General features: G+C 54.0%; 7 protein-coding genes across 7 annotated transcripts; 4 read left to right on the plus strand and 3 right to left on the minus strand.

The window, feature by feature from the left end:
- Positions 1-144: 144 nt before the first annotated feature.
- Positions 145-1,913, plus strand: SODALDRAFT_326937 (mitochondrial oxaloacetate transporter). The gene is made up of 4 exons (XM_028610304.1): positions 145-427; positions 501-575; positions 659-1,260; positions 1,383-1,913. The coding sequence occupies exons 1-4, from the start codon at positions 411-413 to the stop codon at positions 1,619-1,621; spliced, it is 933 nt and encodes a 310-aa protein (XP_028470588.1). The 5' UTR covers positions 145-410; the 3' UTR covers positions 1,622-1,913.
- Positions 1,664-3,361, minus strand: SODALDRAFT_326938 (hypothetical protein). Its single transcript, XM_028610305.1, has 2 exons — positions 3,148-3,361; positions 1,664-3,079 (listed from the first exon to the last, which is right to left on the minus strand). Exons 1-2 carry the CDS (start codon positions 3,240-3,242, stop codon positions 1,864-1,866), a joined length of 1,311 nt encoding a protein of 436 aa, XP_028470589.1. The 5' UTR covers positions 3,243-3,361; the 3' UTR covers positions 1,664-1,863.
- Positions 3,362-3,710: 349 nt separating this feature from the next.
- SODALDRAFT_375045 (phosphotransferase enzyme family protein) lies at positions 3,711-4,992 on the minus strand (the record flags this gene model as incomplete). Its single annotated transcript, XM_028614725.1, has 4 exons — positions 3,711-4,007; positions 4,031-4,109; positions 4,191-4,678; positions 4,756-4,992. The coding sequence occupies 4 exons, from the start codon at positions 4,990-4,992 to the stop codon at positions 3,711-3,713; spliced, it is 1,101 nt and encodes a 366-aa protein (XP_028470590.1).
- Positions 4,993-6,724: 1,732 nt separating this feature from the next.
- SODALDRAFT_336391 (PH-domain-containing protein) lies at positions 6,725-8,083 on the plus strand (the record flags this gene model as incomplete). Its single annotated transcript, XM_028612589.1, has 2 exons — positions 6,725-6,943; positions 7,040-8,083. The coding sequence occupies 2 exons, from the start codon at positions 6,725-6,727 to the stop codon at positions 8,081-8,083; spliced, it is 1,263 nt and encodes a 420-aa protein (XP_028470591.1).
- Positions 8,084-9,048: 965 nt separating this feature from the next.
- Positions 9,049-10,416, plus strand: SODALDRAFT_336392 (cellulase; the record flags this gene model as incomplete). Its single annotated transcript, XM_028612590.1, has 2 exons — positions 9,049-9,540; positions 9,634-10,416. The coding sequence occupies 2 exons, from the start codon at positions 9,049-9,051 to the stop codon at positions 10,414-10,416; spliced, it is 1,275 nt and encodes a 424-aa protein (XP_028470592.1).
- A 249-nt stretch (positions 10,417-10,665) lies between these two features.
- SODALDRAFT_319390 (hypothetical protein) lies at positions 10,666-11,942 on the minus strand (the record flags this gene model as incomplete). Its single annotated transcript, XM_028609450.1, has 3 exons — positions 10,666-11,577; positions 11,659-11,805; positions 11,880-11,942. The coding sequence occupies 3 exons, from the start codon at positions 11,940-11,942 to the stop codon at positions 10,666-10,668; spliced, it is 1,122 nt and encodes a 373-aa protein (XP_028470593.1).
- A 2,780-nt stretch (positions 11,943-14,722) lies between these two features.
- Positions 14,723-16,499, plus strand: SODALDRAFT_269686 (nucleolysin TIA-1; the record flags this gene model as incomplete). The annotated part of the gene is made up of 5 exons (XM_028607677.1): positions 14,723-15,061; positions 15,199-15,294; positions 15,375-16,022; positions 16,087-16,210; positions 16,273-16,499. 5 exons carry the CDS (start codon positions 14,723-14,725, stop codon positions 16,497-16,499), a joined length of 1,434 nt encoding a protein of 477 aa, XP_028470594.1.
- Positions 16,500-17,674: the final 1,175 nt, after the last annotated feature.

Here is a 17,674-nt window from a genome sequence, read left to right on the forward strand (position 1 = left end):
TCCGTGCTCCGAGGCCGGCAAAGGCTATCCGCGGCTCCCGTTCATCACGCCAAAAGCGAATCAAAAAATAAAATACCCAGGCGCCGACTCGGAGTCAATGCTCGAAGGGCACGGTAAAATTTACCGACAACACCCCTCTGTCCTGCCAAGACCGACAGTGCGTAGTACGAAAGCAAAACGACCCATCCTTGACTTCATGGACCTGCGCCTCTAACTACCGTTCTGGAATTTCACAGGCTAGATCAGAAGACACTCTCCTTCGCGCTCGGTACCGGTGTTTGACTCTTTGGGTGTCAACGCCAAAACTGGCCAGCCCTTAGTTGTCCATAACCCCCCCACGTTGCCGTTGGGAAGACTCGACATCTTCCCTGTTACTCGTGTCTCTCGACTGAGCCGAACTATTGGCAATCATGGCCACTACAGCAGGGTACGCTGGGTCCTACTGCGCTTGCCCCTACCGCTAGTCAACTCCAGGTCAGCAGAGCTAATCATGACGGCAGCGCGTTCATAGCTGGTGGCATTGCCGCCTGTGGTGCGGTCACGGCCACCCATCCCTTTGAGACGGTCAAGATCCGGTACGGCAGCTCCATTGTCATGCCCTCGTGGTTTTTCCTCGATTCGCCGTCATATCTTGCTAACCTTTGGCGCATCGGTTCAGCATGCAACTTCAGGGCGAACTCCAAGACAAAGGCCACCAACCCCACAAGTACCGAGGCCCCTTTCAGGGCGTGTCTGTGATTGTGCGCCATGAAGGCGTTCGGGGGATATACCGCGGTATAGGAAGCGCCTACATCTACCAGATCCTGCTCAACGGCTGCCGCCTGGGCTTCTACGAACCCATGCGAAACGCCCTGACGACTCTCGTTTTCCAAGACAACCGTGTACAGAGCCTCGGCGTCAACATGTTTTGCGGTGCTGCTTCCGGTATTATCGGTGCTGCTGCGGGCAGTCCCTTCTTCCTTGTCAAGACACGACTCCAGAGCTATTCTCCCTTCTTGCCCGTGGGCACGCAACACGAGTACAGGAATGCTGTGCACGGCTTCACGTCCATATACCGGACGGAGGGCGTTAGGGGACTGTACCGTGGCGTGAGTGCTGCTATGATCAGGACTGGCTTCGGTAGCTCAGTCCAGCTACCCACCTATTTCTTCGCCAAGAGGAGATTGGTCAAGCACTTTGGCATGGAAGAGGGCCCGGCACTGCACCTAAGCAGCAGTGCCGTGAGTGGATTTGTTGTCTGTTGCGTTATGCATCCACCTGGTGAGTTGTCACCTCCTTTTTCTTTTCTTCTTCTTACTTTTTACACCGCTTTTCCCCCGTGCTGGGGAGCTGCACTGTATCCAGGTGATACTTTTCTTTTTGTGGCTAACATGATCCTCAAGATACCATCATGTCTCGTCTTTACAACCAGAACGGAGGCCTTTATAAAGGTGTCTTTGACTGCTTGTTCAAGACAATTCGGACCGAGGGCTTCCTCGCCATCTACAAGGGCTTCATCCCTCACCTCACCCGTATCCTACCACACACCATCCTGACCCTCAGTTTGGCAGAACAGACCAACTTGTTCGTGAGGTTAGTGGAAAAGAGAGTGTTGTCTCAGGAGTACTTGGAAAGCCTATGATCTTGTTTGGCACAGTTTGAAATGCTGGGGGGGGGGGGGCGCGATCCCCAGTTTTGTAAATGATACTACCTTGCATATATGGGCGGAGTTCGCGTGGATACAATATTATATAGCAGAGCATGGCATGGCATGGTACGGCCGAAGTCAAGTCGAAAAGGGGACCCGGAAGTGCGCTACACGAGGTGGCCGGGGAATGTCAGCGGGGTGTGAAGCCTTCAAAGAAGTCAAATATGTTCGACTAGCTATCCCCGGATGGATCTTTCACATCCATAACATAGCTTCCGAGCCGAGGTCGAAGTCTCTTGTGATATTCTTTCATGCGACTCGCCATTCTCACCAATCTCTCCGATTTCCCCTTTCCACCTCGCATCGCCTTGCTCGTCCAGTGTCATGCCGCAGACACTACACGACTGGTCGCCTCTCACCTTCATGAGCTTCTCGGTCGTGCGGACCACGTTGGCAATGACGTTGGATTGGTTCTCCTCCACCTCGGCGAAATACCGCGCCATGACAGCCTCGATGCTAAGTTCCTTGTGCGAGACGACGGTGGCGGTGGCGGAGCTCTCCCCTTCCACGACAAGGTCCGTCAGCGCCACCTCTTTCATGCCGTTATACGCGAGTAGCTCGCGTCGGAATACGTCTCGAAGGGGGTAGTATACGGGAACAGTCCGCCCCTCGTTGTTGGTGCTGCGGGTATTTCCCGTGTTCAGGTTCGCCACGCCTGCTGCTGCAATTTCTTCCACTACCCCTCCAGGGGCGGCGTCTGATGGCAGAGGGGCAGCGGCAGCGGCAACAGGAACGGGGAAAGGGAAAGGTCCGTCCGCGACCAGCCATGGGACGGCCAGGCCTCTCCCCTTGGCCGCCGCACCGAGGGTGAGTTCCGCCAGCGCCGTGGTCGTAGACCCCAACATCAAGGCGTCGCAGTTTTTCTCCACGGCCGTTGCGAGGAGGAGATGCCGCACGAAGATGCGCAGCACGTCGACGCGGGACGTCACGGACGGAAGGGCTTGTAGGAGCTTCCGCACCTGGGCGGCGGGGGGCAAACTCGAATCCCGCGGGGGCATAGCGGACCAGTCCATAGTCGGCGCGTCCAATATGGCGGTAAGGGGCACGATCTCGAGGGAAGCGAGGGGGAAGCGGGACTGGTAGGTACGCAGAAGGCGGGAAGCGGGGGTGTCTGGCGGCTCGGCCGCGTCGCCATGGTCTGAGAGGTCGGTATCGATGTGAATGGCCGTCAAATCATACGCGACTCGCGGATTGCGCTCTCTGAGACTCCGCAGGTTCTCATGCAAGATGTGGAGGAGACCCGTGGACGAAGCGCCGAACGAGAGGGCGACGAGGTAGCGCGGGGGTGGAGGGGCCTGAGGCCTGTCGATGCCTGCGGCAGCGCGAACCTCCTTAAGCGCCGTGACCATGCGCTTAACAACTTTTTGGGTAATGTATTGGCCATAGCATGATCTGGGCTGACGGGTCAGACTTGCGATTCAAAGCGCGAAGAGGAAAAGGAAGAGGAATTAAAGGCTCACTCGCAGACCGGCTCAAGTCTCACTTTGAGCGTGGCGGGATAGGACTTGCATCTTCGGCAAGGTGGGCTGGCGCATGGTAGTTCGCCGTCACTCATTTTCCATTTATTATCGCTTAAGAGTTAAAGTTGAACCGATTAGATTCTCCTTTCTTAAAGACGTTTAGTTCTCCAGGGCCCTGTTGGTGAAAAGAAATTTGGCAAGCGATGCGAGGAGTGGCGACAATTAGTGTATATCATGGAAGCTAGGAATTGAAAAGAAGAGTACATGTACATGTTAGCTACTTGGGTTTATTCATTTGAACCACGAATATATTTGTCACTCCAAGTACTGGTTGATGGTTGAGTCAGAGCAGACATATGAAGAGAACTCGCAAATAACCAACCCACCAACCCACCAACAACACAATACCCAAGGGCCCAAGGGCCCAAGGGAGAAGAGACATTCGTACCCTCGACATAGTAGCGATGAAAAATTTCACAATAATTTAAAGGTTCAATGGGCTCATGAAAACACCTCATCCAAGCCCCATACGTCCGCGTAGACACCCTTTACCCTTGACCCTTTCACGTAAACTTGAATAAAACTCGTAGTGTAGGATGCTCCTCGAACCACTGACGATCTCTGTCCCACGCCTTCACGATCACATCCCTCCCTTCCCGCACCGCTCTCTCGACCTGTCCGGGTGTCCCCCAGTCGGGTACAGTGCTACCAAAAACAACGAGGTGCGTCCCGACGTGCAACGCCGTCCGGAAGGCGAAGTCGGCATCTACCGTGCCATACCCTTCGACCAACCCCTGAATCACCCAAGCGCCCGCATCGACACCTTTGAAGAGGACAAACTCGAACAGCTCTGCCACCATCTTCCGACGTCAAGAGGTGCCACAGCGAGTTGGCACAGTTCCCAGTCGACGACGAATACGGGCATCTCTCCCGACCCCAGGGGCTCGTCTCGAAGAAGAATACTGCGACAAAGTGCTGTTCAGCGAAAATCCGATTGCGTGGCAGGGAAGACGCTACAAGATACGGCACGATGAACAACATACTTGCCCGGCCAGAAATCGCCATGGATGACCCGCAGCTTACTTTCGTCCCGCAGCTCGTCCTGCGTTACCTTGGCAATGTCGCCAAACAGCTGCGCGCATCCGCCTAGGATTTCCGGGAAATGGTCAATCGTCTGCGCGAGGCGTACATAATTGACCCAGTGCTTGAGGCCCTGCATCTCGCTGTTCCCCGCCGCGACATCTCGGAGGTCCTTCTGCTCTGGAGCACTGCCCCAATTGTGGAAGAAGCGTAGCCAGCGGCCCAAGTCACGCCCCAGTGCGACATAAGAGGCTCTGAGCGCCTCGGGAGTAGGACTCGGGTAATTCTTGAGGATGAAGGTCTTGAGGGCGACGGCGCTCTGTTGGTACTCCTGCACCTGGGTACATGTCTCCTGATCAAAGTAGAGCAACCTGGGCGCCCGAATGGAAAAGAGCGGGCTAGTGACGGGAGGGCACTGGGCTAGAGCGCGTAAAGACCGTTCTTCGGCAAGCTGTTTCTCCCCGGGTACATATTTTCGGTCAGTCTTGGGACTTTCTACTCGAGCGCGAAGGATGTCGTCGGACGCACACAGCGGGACTTGGACAACTCAAAGTCGCCATTAGAGGCTAAGAATGCCTCGCCATGTTTGATGACAACGTCCTTCGTACCGTCCGGTAGTGGGGTGGCCAGTGCAGCGCGGTAGATGAAGTTGGCGGTTCCCCCGCTCAGGGGATGGGCAGTGTCAAAAGAGTAGGCGGTCTCGGCCAGCTCTGTCTGGAGCCGTTGGAGGAGGTTCTTGATATCCGGAGGGGCATTGTTTGTCATGATTTATGATGAACGGAAGGGGGAGAAAAGAGAAATGATACTGAGCTTCTCGAGTGAAATGGTATCGAAGGGTAAGGCTAAGGCTAAGGCTGGCTCGAGGTATTGAGTACGAAGACCAGAATGTCTGCCAGAGGCCAAGCGACAAAAGCTATGTGTGTGTTTGGGTGCTACAGCGAGGCGACCCAAGGCTACCTTACTCTGTAAGACAAGAGCGTTCGGGCTTCCGAGGTAACAGCCGGAGATGATGTGAGGTGAGGTGGTTACCTGTAGTATGAGAGCGAGCTATCCCAAGAGCAGAGATACAGAAGAGGAAGAGGAATCGCGATGTTGTCCTTCCCATCGATGCAGCAAAAGTCCTACCTCGAAAGTGCCAAAGAGTTCCCAAGTTTTAGGAAACGGGGTGGGCGTGCAGCGGATTCCCCGCGTCAGATGGCCATCGAAACGAAATGTGATTTCAGGTGCAGGTGCGTTGCAACTTACGGATAAGTTATTCGGGGAAGTGGCGTATGGACTGGACAATTCCATGATTTAGTGGAGACAGACTTTCGTTACCCAGGTATTTCGTACATAACCAAGTGCAGGGCGGTTAAAGCTTCGTATTCATCTTTCACCTTTGACCAGGGCCAGGTGAACCAACCTTGGATGGTGTTAGTTGTTACCTGTAGGTAGTTGTCGCGCACGTCGTCTCAGAACCCTCAGCTTACGAGGCAATACCTCATGCGCAAATGTACAGTGTTAAGACACTGTTTTTTTTGACCCCAGCCAATGCGTGACGTCGAACTCGGATTTGGCCCAATCCCATATCACCATACTTACCTTGCATGTGTGACTCTTCGTGGCTCACACTGTTTCGATATGCGCCAGGCACCCCATCGCCAATCACGCCCCACCCAACCAACCCCCTGCTTGATACAGGGTCTCCGGCAGTGCGCCAGAAAACAAGACCCGGAAGTTGGAACTAAAAGGTACGAAGTACTTCGTACAGAGTAATAATAAAGTTTTAACGCCCCAGTCCTATCATTTGCGACCATCCAAACCACCCCAACACTTCTCTCCCCTCTGCAACCCCAACCGTTCGCCAAGGATGCTGTTTCAATGAAACGGACGCTTCTGTGCTCCTTATTATGTACCCGTACCGTACACTCAGCTCAGACTAACGCCATCCATCCGTACCGTACTTCGTACACAGACGAGTTATGCAAACGCTCTCTTGACCAAGCCAACTAATTAGTTGCCAATCCGTAGCCGACGGCCTTCTCGACCGTGACCCGCAGCATGCTTTGCGCCCTCGGCTCTTTTGTCTCAAACCTTTTGGTCATATTTGCATCGATCCACCCTCGCCAAAAAGCTTAGCCCTCCGGCTCTCCCACTTGCCCCGTAAACTCGCAGTCAACGATCGAACGACAGGAACACGCCTAGGCCTGCCTGCCCTCACACTACGGATACTCGATTCCCTTTTCATTCATACATACTTTGTTTCTCCTCTACGATCCCTCGCCTCTTGCGCAAGAATAATTCGCGATAAACCTGCACCATCGTCTTCTTGTACACAGCTACGAGCCCGACAGCTTGGAACTCGTCCTACGCTACGTCGCCTCAGCACCATCACCCGACCTCCCCCAACCTCCCGTGTTTTCACTACAGATACTCGGACACAGGTGCGCTTGACGTGGACTGTTCGCATACCTCGTTCACCGGCCCCTTTCTCTTTCTCTTTCAGTGACTTTGCGCCATGTCTCCGCAAGCCCAGGTGCTCCCTGTGCTACCGGAGCAAAGCCCTGCCATTACCATACCACCGCCCACAACCCTTAGATGCGATCCCAAGCACAACCGCCTTCGGCAAAGGGTCGCACGGGATACCTACACCTCGCCCGTCAATCAGAACGGGAGCTTCGAGTCGGATCGTGTGGTGAAAAGCGGCCACGTTCAAAAGCGTACGCAGAAGACCAAGGTTAGCTCCCCGTTTCCCGGCTCTTCCGCCCGATTCACCCCTGCGACTGTGACCCCCCGTATTGACTAACACCGGCAACCCTGTGCCCTGTGCTAGGCTTGGAAACCCGTCTACCTAGTCCTACGACCGAATGCACTATTCATCTACAAAACAGAAAAGGAGGACAAATTGAGGCACAAAATCAACCTGTCTGATCTCACGGCGGTCGCGTTACTCAAAGATCCGAAGCATAGGAGAAAACATGTATTCGGGTGCTTCTCTCCAGCGAGAAACTATCATTTCCAAGCGAACAATGAAGACGACGCCCACGACTGGGTCGAACTAATAAGGGGCCACGCCCGCATCGACGAGGAAGAAGAGGAGCTCCTTCTAGCCAGCCCTACCGGACAGCACTCGTCATATTTACCCCCAATACCTGGCGCCGGAAACCCGACGGTTGTGGCATCGCGGGAAAGATTTTTTTCCAGCTCCCCGGAGCCTTTCGATCTTCAAACTTCTCAACTCGCACCCGGGGAGTTACGCAGGCCGCCAACGATGCTGGAAACGGCGGGCTATTCTGGTAACGAACTAGGATCACACTCCGACCTGTCGGACACAGATGTCCATCGCATGCGGGGAATGTCGATAGAAGATCTCGCAGTGCAGCATCCAGCGACAGGCTCAGGCTCAGGCTCGGGTTCGGGATCTGGCACACTCGGCGCCAGTTCAACGAGCAAACCGATGCTGGGCCAGCGAAATTCAAGTCAAGCGAGCGGCCTGCATACCGAACATGACCCGGACCGCGTCATCTGGCACGGCTGGCTGTGGCTCCTGCGGAACAAGGGCGGTGTAAGGCAGTGGAAACGACAGTGGGCGGTGTTGCGGCCTCGGAATTTCATCCTGTACAAGGACGAGTCGGAGTACACGGCGCAGTTTATCAGGCCCATGTCGAGCATCGTGGACGTCGTGGACGTCGACCCCATCAGCAGGACCAAGATCAACTGCCTGCAACTCATCACGGAAGAAAAGAGCTACCGGTTCTGCGCCCCCGACGAGGAATCGCTGGTCCATTGTCTGGGTGCCTTCAAAAGCCTTCTTGCCAAGAGGCGCGAACTCGAAGCTCGGGCTGCCGCAGGAAACAACTCGACACCTGCTGTGTGACAGCCGTTTTTTGGGGGCGGCGGGGTGGGGCTTACCCCCCGAGTCAAGAAACGTGGGGTGCCTGCAAGTCCTATAGCTCGGGGCTTGAGTGGCGCTGAGGGGAGGCGTTGGATCTATGCGCACAATCGAGCGAGGCACGGCCTGTACGCTTATGATTGATCACATGGCGAAAGCAGGAGCCTTGCTCAGCCTTGGGGCAGTGTGTCCAGGTGGATCAGGCGCACGTACCTGGATTTCATTTACGATATGACAACGACCATCACACGACGATGACGACGACGACATACGATTACATACGACTAGCGATATTTGTTGGAAATAAAAATGAGCCGCTCGGTGCGATAAGGGCTTTTGCGACGGAGGACTTGGACTTTTGAGGTACTGATCTAGTTACTGGGTAAGGTACCTAACTACCTACCTAAGGTACCTACCAGACTTTTGAGCGTTATGAATCGGTTTGAACGCGATACCTACAATACGTACCTTATCTGATTTAATCTCGCACGTGTACTTGATTCTTTGTCTTGTAATACTACGAGGTATTGCGGTGGATGCATCGTCGTCTTTTTCGACCACGGGGAACTCTTGAGGCTTCGATGGTTGGATGTTTAACATCCCCCCTTGTCAACCCCCGCTCCCACCATCCATCCCCCTTTACACCTCCTGAACCTGGGAGAGGGTGGTGAACTATAAATGTCATCTGCCCCAACCAGGTCAAGGGGGGGTTCTCGCCATGGAAGGTATGTCTACTCGTCTCACTACACGGCCTGCCCAAGAATACACGATGTCTCTTGATAATGGGAATGATCGGTAGATGTTGCATCTATACTGATGGATGAAGTCCTGTGTATAACTAGAAAAATGGTACATAATCTGCCTCCTATCCACAATTCATCAGAGGATGGCCCAGAAGACGACCATGCCGCCTCGATGTTTCGCGTTGACTTGACTTCTCAATCTGCATCATGATGAGCGCCATCATCCTCTACCTTGGCATCCTGGCCTGGCTCCTCAGCCTAGTCCAGGCGGAACGACCACTTCTGCCCCTTTCCACCTCCAGCCGTTGGATCGTCGACGCCGCAGGCAAACGCGTCAAGCTCCGCTGCATCAACTGGGCGGGCCACATGGAGGTCAACCTGCCCGAAGGCCTGCATAAGAAGCCCCTCGAGTACGTTGCCGACTGGATCCGCGACGAAGGGTTCAACTGCGTCCGCCTCACTTTCTCCATCGACCATGCCCTGAACCCGGATATCTCGGCCGAGGAGTCCTTCCGCCGAGGGGCAGCAGCCGCCAGTATCGCCGTCGAGGACTTCATGCCGATATATTCGCAGGCTGTCACCCACAACCCCTTCCTTGCGAATGCGACGCAGCGCGGCGTCTTTTCTCGCGTGATTGACGCCCTGTGGGAGCGCGACGTCATGACCGTTTTGGATAACCACGTTTCGCGCGCCAGCTGGGTAGGTGATGGAACCATCCCTCGCGCCTCTTCTCGGGATGAACTGAGTATTGTTGCGTGCGCATGACCCAACTTATCCCTCACCCAATGTCAGTGCTGCAACCTCATCGACGGCAACGGCTGGTGGAAGGAAGCCCGCTTCTACTCTGCCCTGAACAGCCGCTACTTCGGCACGGACGCTTGGATCGCCGGCCTCGAATCCGTCGCCCGGTGGGCCAGCGATCACGAAGGCGTCGTGGCCCTGGGTCTGCGCAACGAGCTCCGCGCCACCTGGTCGCAGATCCCCTTCTCCGCCGCCGACTGGCGCGATTTCATCTCCCGGGGAGCCGCCGCCGTCCACGCCGCGAACCCGCGCCTCCTCGTCGTCATGGGCGGTCTGCACTCTGCGACCGACTTGACACCCTTGCACGTGGAGCCCTTTGACGATTCGCGGTGGAGAGGGAAAACGGTCTGGGAGGCCCACGAATATCCCTTCACGGTCACGACTCCGGATATCGGCCGCAACTGCGACATTCAACTCATGCAGTACGGCTTGCTGTATGGCTTCGTCCTCGAGCAGGACCGTCCGTATACGGGCCCTCTGTGGATGTCTGAGTTCGGCGTCAATATGCAGGGGGGAGAGGAGGCTGGATTGTCGGAGTCGCACTACGCCTATCTGACGTGCTTCGTCAGCTGGCTGGAGAACAACGACGCCGACTGGGCGCTGTGGGCGGTTCAGGGGTCGTATTATGTCCGGGACGGCCAGATAGATTATGACGAGACGTGGGCTGCTCTGGACCGGGACTGGAACGCATGGCGGAACAGGGCTTTTAAAGAATTGCTTGGCAGTATTTTCAACGTGACGCAGGGCCCCGTAGAAAGAAGCTTTTCCGGCTAGAATTGGCAAGAAGTGTCTGCTTTGGCGTAGGTGGGAGGGGCGAAACGGAGACGAAGGCGACAAGAGAGACACCCAGCTCCCTGTCGTTGTCCGTACGGAGTATGCAAGGTACCTTATTGATATTAGCCAGCATTCAGATTGTACATTCCCCTTTGGTGGCTGCGTGAGCAGTGGTACTCCTCCCCCACTGATTGCCCCTGCCTTACAGCCCCTGCCTTACAGCCCCAGTCATTCCAGTTCGCATCCTACCTATGTCGATGATATGCCGAAGAATGCATCGTCGAACTGAATCTCATCCTCCACGTTAGAGTTTCCGAAGAACATGTCGTCAAAGTTGCTGCCGTCCGCGCCACCTCCCACATCAATGTCAAGGTCCATGGCAGTACTGTCAAGGTTGGACTTATCACCCTCGCCTACGCCTACGCCTACGCCCGTACCAGCGGCGGCTGCTCTAGCCGTGCTCTTCGTTAATTCCTGGGGCTTCTGAGCCGCAGAGGCTGCGGCGGCGACCGTTGCATTGTTGCCAGCATTGTTCCTGCTTGTCGCCGGCTGGCTAGCCGTACCGGTATTCGGAGCGAGAAACTGATCGAGAGAAAGCATGTCGTCCGCAGTGCCGAAGCGCGGCGTGTCCATGTTGAGATTCTGCGATGTCGATGAATTTGGCGGTTCATTGCTCGAAGGGGCGAGATCGAACGTCATGTCTGTGAAATTGAACTCGGCTCCGGAGCCCCCGCCGGACCCGTTGGTGGTCCTTGACATTCCTGGCAGATCATCCATGGGTGCCTCTGGGGCAGCGAGAGCGATTTTCGCCCCCGCTGAGCTGGCCCCCGCGTCACCGATAGGGCCCATAATCGCCTGCGGCGCCGAGGGCGCGGGCTCCTGCTTGATGCCCGCATCTGTTACCCGGGCAGGAGATGGGGTTGTCCCGACGCCCATGTCGGGGAAGGGAGCCATCGGCGCAGGCGGGGCCGCCTGGGCAGCGCCGGAAGCGTCTCGGTTCTCCTGCTTTAATTGAAGACTCGGAGTCGGCTGCGAAAAGTTGGTACGCATGGTAACGGAAGACTTGGATCCAGCTTCGGCGGGGGAATGTTCGTCTCTTGGCGACATGCGCTTCGCTCGCAACCGGTCAAGATCTCTCTGCAAGGCGGCTTTTGCGTTTACCTAAGGCAGAGATTAACACATGGACAAGGGATACATATACCAACAGCGTGATGACGAGATAGGAACCAGGGAACAGCTCACGATTTCGCTTTCCAGATCGTCCAACGCCCAGTGGAAGTTTTCAATGGTGTCAGGCACGCGGCTTTTGACCGAGGCCTGGACTTGAGCCAGGTTTCGGCGGTCACCTTGCCGGTTAGTGGCTCTCAAGGCCTTCCCTATTTGCACAATCTGGAACGAATTCATGGGTCAGAGCAGGCCAAGACGGGTGATGAGCAGCAAATGGTGTGGCAGGCTTGACTCACTACATCGTTAAGCATGAACTGGATTTGGTCCAGGGGGTCAGTAGGCTTGTTGCTGTTTGCCATGGCGGGTACTATGAGCAAAACCAAGTATTATCTAGAGGGTTGTTCTGATATCGGTTTATCTCATGCAAGAGGGACCCGTGCGTGTGGAGAGGATGGATGCCGGTGGGGTGTCTCGGCAACGAGCATAGATCCGGAGGAGTGGAAAGGTCAACTGTTCGGCTGGAGAGGTTGGTGAGGTTGGAGAGGCTGGAGAGGCTGGAGAAGACGGCCAAGAATGCAAACTGTGACCGCACTCTACCGAGTACTGAGTAGGTGATTTCGGGGCCCGGAGAAGACACAGATACTCGAATGTTTCCCAGAACCCGTGAGATATAGCCGTATAACGGAGTAGAAGATCGATGCCGACAGAGCACGGTGCGGGTTTGAGCGCGGAGAGAACGCGAGGTGCTCTGTGTGTGTGTGTGTGTGTGTGTGTGTGAACAGACCTCGGGGCCAAGAAGGCGCCTTTTTCCTTAAGACTTTTCAAAGGTGATTAATGCAGATTCTCTGGCAATAATACATGGGAGTATCACGAGGAGTAGAAAATATAAGCGATGAAGGCCATCGCTTTCGGATAGACGCTTTAAAGTTCTGTCTCCCCTGGGGACTGGGACGGGGACTGGGGAAGGCGTGAAGCCAAAACAATTGCCAAGGATAATTTGGACCAATGGGCGGCCGATTTGGATGGGCGCCTCCCTTTTGGGTATCCCGCACTGTGTCCAAAGCACAAAAGATAGAACGTACGCCACCAACCACTCTAAGGTACGTAAGGTACCTACCTTATGTAATAACTGCTCCGTAATAAGGTAGCGAACGAAGGTATGGACAATTGCGAGGTAACTGAACTTGGCCCTACCTAGGTACCTTACCTAGGTACCTTATTACAGAACTACCTATTTATACGAAGATGCGCAGTCTTCCAACCTACCTGCTTACTACTCCCCATAGTAGACGCCTATTTTACCTTTACCGTTCTTAGTGTTCGTTTAGAGTCGTTTTAGTTTATAGGTAGTTCGGGCAAATATGCCTACAGTGGGATAGGTGGGAGGGAGGCTGGTGATTCCAACTCCTCAAATTCTCGACCTAGGAACTCTAGGTACCTAGGTACCTTAGCCTTATTGTTTTCTACTCCATAAGGTACTCTGCATAAGGTAGGTAGGTACCTTAGACATTGTCGCATCTCATCTTCACTCGGCCTTGCTATAATACATCGAAGGTTATATTGTTCGGGAGCGTAAGGCGTGGGTGCCGAGTCCGTTTTCAACGTCTTAATTCTACCTATCTTACTTAGTATATTCTCATTTGTTTTCTTGTTTCGATACATAGCCTTTCTTGCTTTCTTTACTAATTAGTACTGTGTTCATTCTCTCTCCCCTTAAGGAGGCTGATCTCTCTCGGTTCACCGTCTAGGAAGTTAATCGGTACTCATTCCGGCCAGTTTCATCTAAGGCACCTCACCTCAGGTAAGGTATAGAGTACCGACCTTAATACTTCGAGTACGGAGTACAGTTCCCGTCTCGACATAAAGTTCTACTTACGGTCAATAATCAGTTGCCTTGAGAAACAGGAGGAAAAGCCATCTGCAGCTCATATCGCCTTTCGTGTCTGCTTTTTCAGGTTGGCTCATCATATCTATAATCATACGAAGTACGAAGCACGGTGCACGAATGCTTCGTACCGACTTGAAGAAATATTGGCCCACGCTAGCGGCACCTTGGATTATCTCGTTCTCGCTCATCTCGACTAGACTGCATTCAGGTAGCGTACTCTTACAAGGCCATTGACGGTGTTAGTAGAAAACGTTCCCAAGTCCCTTTTTCTTCCATCGTACTCCCCATTCTCGAGTGTTGGATACTTATTCCTCAAACAAGGAAGAGACAGGACGTTGTGGTGGCACTTTCTCCACCAGCCAAGCATTCTCCACCTTTCTCCGTCCCGTCGTTCTCTCCCCACTTCCAACAAGCACTGCACCCTTTCACCTACCATCTATCTGTACCTACCTTAGACTTTTTCTCGTTTATCACTGGGGTTCCTTTTTCTTCCTCCCAAGCAACGATCCAACAAGAGGCAACACTGGAGGGCTCAACGTCCAACCATTTGCAGGAGGGCTCCTTTTCGTCCGTTTTCTTTTTTTCCTCTTCCTCCTCCTCCAACTCGGGTTCTCTGCGTTTCCTTACCTGTATGAGTCTCATCACATCTTTGGCTTTTGTTGTCTTGCGTCCGTCTCCCGCCTAGTCTACGCAGTGTTCCGTCGTCTTTTTCGGCACACAGCTCACTTCGGACTCGGTACGCTTTTCACGTCCTGCAGCCTGCTGAAAATAGCATCAACTAGCCGGCCGATTGACTCGACGATTGTCCGACCGTTTAAACATTCACGTTTCGCGTTTCGAATTCATTACAACGTCCAAACGCTTCACGAATAACGAACTGCTCCTGGATCGTTCCTCCACTTCGATACGTGTGCGCGCTTCCATCTCTTGAGGGTCGCCCAACCCCACCGATACAACTCGTCCATTCGAATTTCAACCCACCCCGCCTTGTACCGTTTCTCGCCAGACCGGGCAGCAAATCTCGACAGCTGCAGTACTAGACCTCGGTCATTGCAACGAATAGTCCATTTTCCTATTGGGTAGCAGATTTCCCTCTCTTCTTGCCTTCGGTCTGCAACTCAGAATAGAGAGATTTACACCGCCACTGTATCGCCTACTGTCGACTACTCCCTTGTCTCGCCCTCCAAGTTCGAATCAACTTTGTTCGCATTTTTGTTTTCTCTTTTTCTCCCCGAGCAAAAATTACTACCAATGGCCGACACTTCCGCGAACGCAGCTCAGCTGCCACCTCCTCAGCCCAATCAAGGAGCTCCCGGCTACGAGAACGGCCAGAAGCCCCCTCCGCCCCTCCACATCCCGCAGAACACCAAGCCAATCCCAACTGCTATCACGTCGCCAATGTCTGGTGTAGAGAATGTTATGTCTCCCGGCGGCAGCGTAACCGGGTTCGGTCGTCGATCCGCGCCTGAGCCGAACAAGCGAGCCCTGTATGTCGGTGGCCTAGACCAGCGCGTTACCGAGGATGTTTTGCGCCAGATCTTCGAAACCACGGGCCATGTCCAGAACGTTAAGATCATCCCTGACAAGAACGTGAGTGATAACCTGTGCGAGGGCGAGCGAATGCGTGAGCAGGGTGACGGCAACGTGCGAGAAGCACTACAGCTGCCCACCTGCGACCATTTACACCCCCGTCCATTCGAGACCACGATGCTGACCCATGCGTATAGCAAAGGGGATACAACTATGGGTTTGTCGAGTACGATGATCCGGGCGCAGCTGAGAGAGCCATGCAGACCCTCAATGGGAGACGCGTTCACCAGTCGGTATGTATCTTCAAAGGGGCTCTCGCCTCCTCTCGTTCCTCGGTTGTCTCCATGCACTCGGACTAACATTCGTCCCCCAGGAAATTCGCGTCAACTGGGCCTATCAGTCGAATACAACGAGCAAGGAGGATACTTCGAACCACTTCCATATTTTCGTTGGCGATCTCTCGAACGAGGTGAACGACGATCTTCTGCACCAGGCCTTCTCCGCGTTTGGAACCGTCTCCGAGGCTCGCGTCATGTGGGATATGAAAACTGGCCGATCCCGGGGCTACGGATTCGTCGCATTCCGTGATCGGCCTGATGCCGAGAAGGCATTGAGCTCTATGGACGGAGAGTGGCTCGGCTCGCGGGCTATTCGCTGCAACTGGGCCAACCAGAAGGGCCAGCCCTCCATTGCCCAACAGCATGCCATGCAGGCCATGGGAATGACCCCAACTACGCCCTTCGGACATCATCAATTCCCCGCCAACGGTATGGGCAGCTATGAGGTGGTCCTAGCTCAGACCCCGAGCTGGCAGACAACTTGCTATGTTGGCAATCTTACTCCCTACACCAGCCCGCCTGATGTTGTGCCGCTGTTTCAAAACTTTGGCTACGTTGTCGAATCTCGTTTCCAGGCGGACCGAGGCTTTGCGTTTATCAAGATGGAAAGTCACGAGGCCGCTGCCATGGCCATCTGCCAAATGAACGGCTATAACGTCAATGGCCGTCCCTTGAAGTGCAGTGTAAGTCGTCCCGTCCCTTCGACCTCTCCCCCGAAACCAGAGCTCAGGCCTGACCGTCAAATAGTGGGGAAAGGACAAGACCCCGAACTCGGCCACCTTCGATCCCTCGCAGCAGGGCTACAGCCCCCAAAGTGCGTCAGCTCAGACCTATCCAGGTACACCCACTACGTACTTCCCGCAGTACGGCAGTACGTGAATTTTCTTTGTTCTCAGTTGCTGCGACTTGTTGCTCACCACCCCATTATCGCAGGCCAATATAGCGGACAACCTGGGAACTACGGGGGCCCGGCTGCCCAATCCCCTGCTGGCTACGGTCCTCAGTCGATGGGCTACGGTGGTCCCCAAAGTGCTGGAGGCTATGGTCGCGGTCAACAGCCGCCCGGTAACCAGTGGTCTCAGGGACCTCAGGGGCCCCAGGGAGCCCAGGGAAACCAGGGCCAATCCTATAATAACGGTTATAGCGGCTACCAGGGGTGATGAGCCATCACTTCTGACAGCAACAGACAGAAGAACAACTTTCACCTTAATTCATGGTTAAGTATGGTTGCACAAACACGCGCGCACAATCCAGGGGAAGAAGCAGAGATTGAAGAGATCTGGAGAATGTGAACCATATTCGATGGTATCAAGCACATGGGAAGGGGTATCTCTATTCTTCCTTGACTGGCTCAATGTTGATGCCACCTTCCCAAAAAAAAAAAAAGTTCGTTTCCTTTTTTTTTCTTTACTTTTTTCGTAATGAGGGTGGGTAGTCTGGGTCAAAACAGAGGCAACGCTGGAACACCAGTCACAGGTATGATCTACGTGCATTGTTCAGGACGCTGTCACTTTTCTTGCTGTCGCTTTCTGCTGTCCATCTCGTGGTTATTGGTTGTATTGCCTTAGTCACTGTACCTCTCATCTCTGTTCCAAGCTCATCTCTTTCTCTCTCTTTCCTCCCTGGTGATTTCCATGAAGCCTGTTGTTTTCGTCTTTCATTGCCTACCGCAAGATTTTCTAACCCTATCTCTTTGCATGACTTCGACGGCCTGCCTATTTGCTTCATTCTTGGTGTCAAGCTTTGATTGTTTTCTCTACATACCTTGTCTCATGGGTATTGTGGGCGTCCCTGCAGCGGCTCTACAGGGTAGAGCTGGTGCGAACATGAGGAAAGCGTTCTCTTGTTCCCCCACTTTGGCTTCTACCTCATATCTCTTCTTCAATCTCCCATGCTTTATCCTGTCTCCTGAACTCTTGGAGCACTCGCTCTCTTCCCTTGTTTCGCGCAACTTGGAAATTTCTCGGTCTCAATATGAGTTCATAGTGTCCGAGGGATAAGCGTATGGATATGTTGTTACAGTTGAAGCTGTATTTAGCCAGCGTTGCCTGATACAATATTCCTAGCATCTTACCCTAAGGTAGCTTATGTTGGGACCCGTGAAGTCTTGTCATCCATAGTCGATAAACTCGGCGCAGTTTCAACCTGCTATCTTGCTCTGGGGTTTTGACAAGTCAAGATACGTCACAAAGGTAAAGAGCTGACTGGGCGATTGGATCGACCCATGTCGCCATATCGAAGACGGATAAACCCACTTCTTACTCGTTGTTTCAACGCGTTCCCCCAGAGTGGCGAGGCAACCGGTGAGACGAGAATGTCATACTTTTTCATCTTA

This window comes from Sodiomyces alkalinus (genome assembly GCF_003711515.1).
Source record: "Sodiomyces alkalinus F11 unplaced genomic scaffold SODALscaffold_1, whole genome shotgun sequence".
Taxonomy (NCBI): domain Eukaryota; kingdom Fungi; phylum Ascomycota; class Sordariomycetes; order Glomerellales; family Plectosphaerellaceae; genus Sodiomyces; species Sodiomyces alkalinus.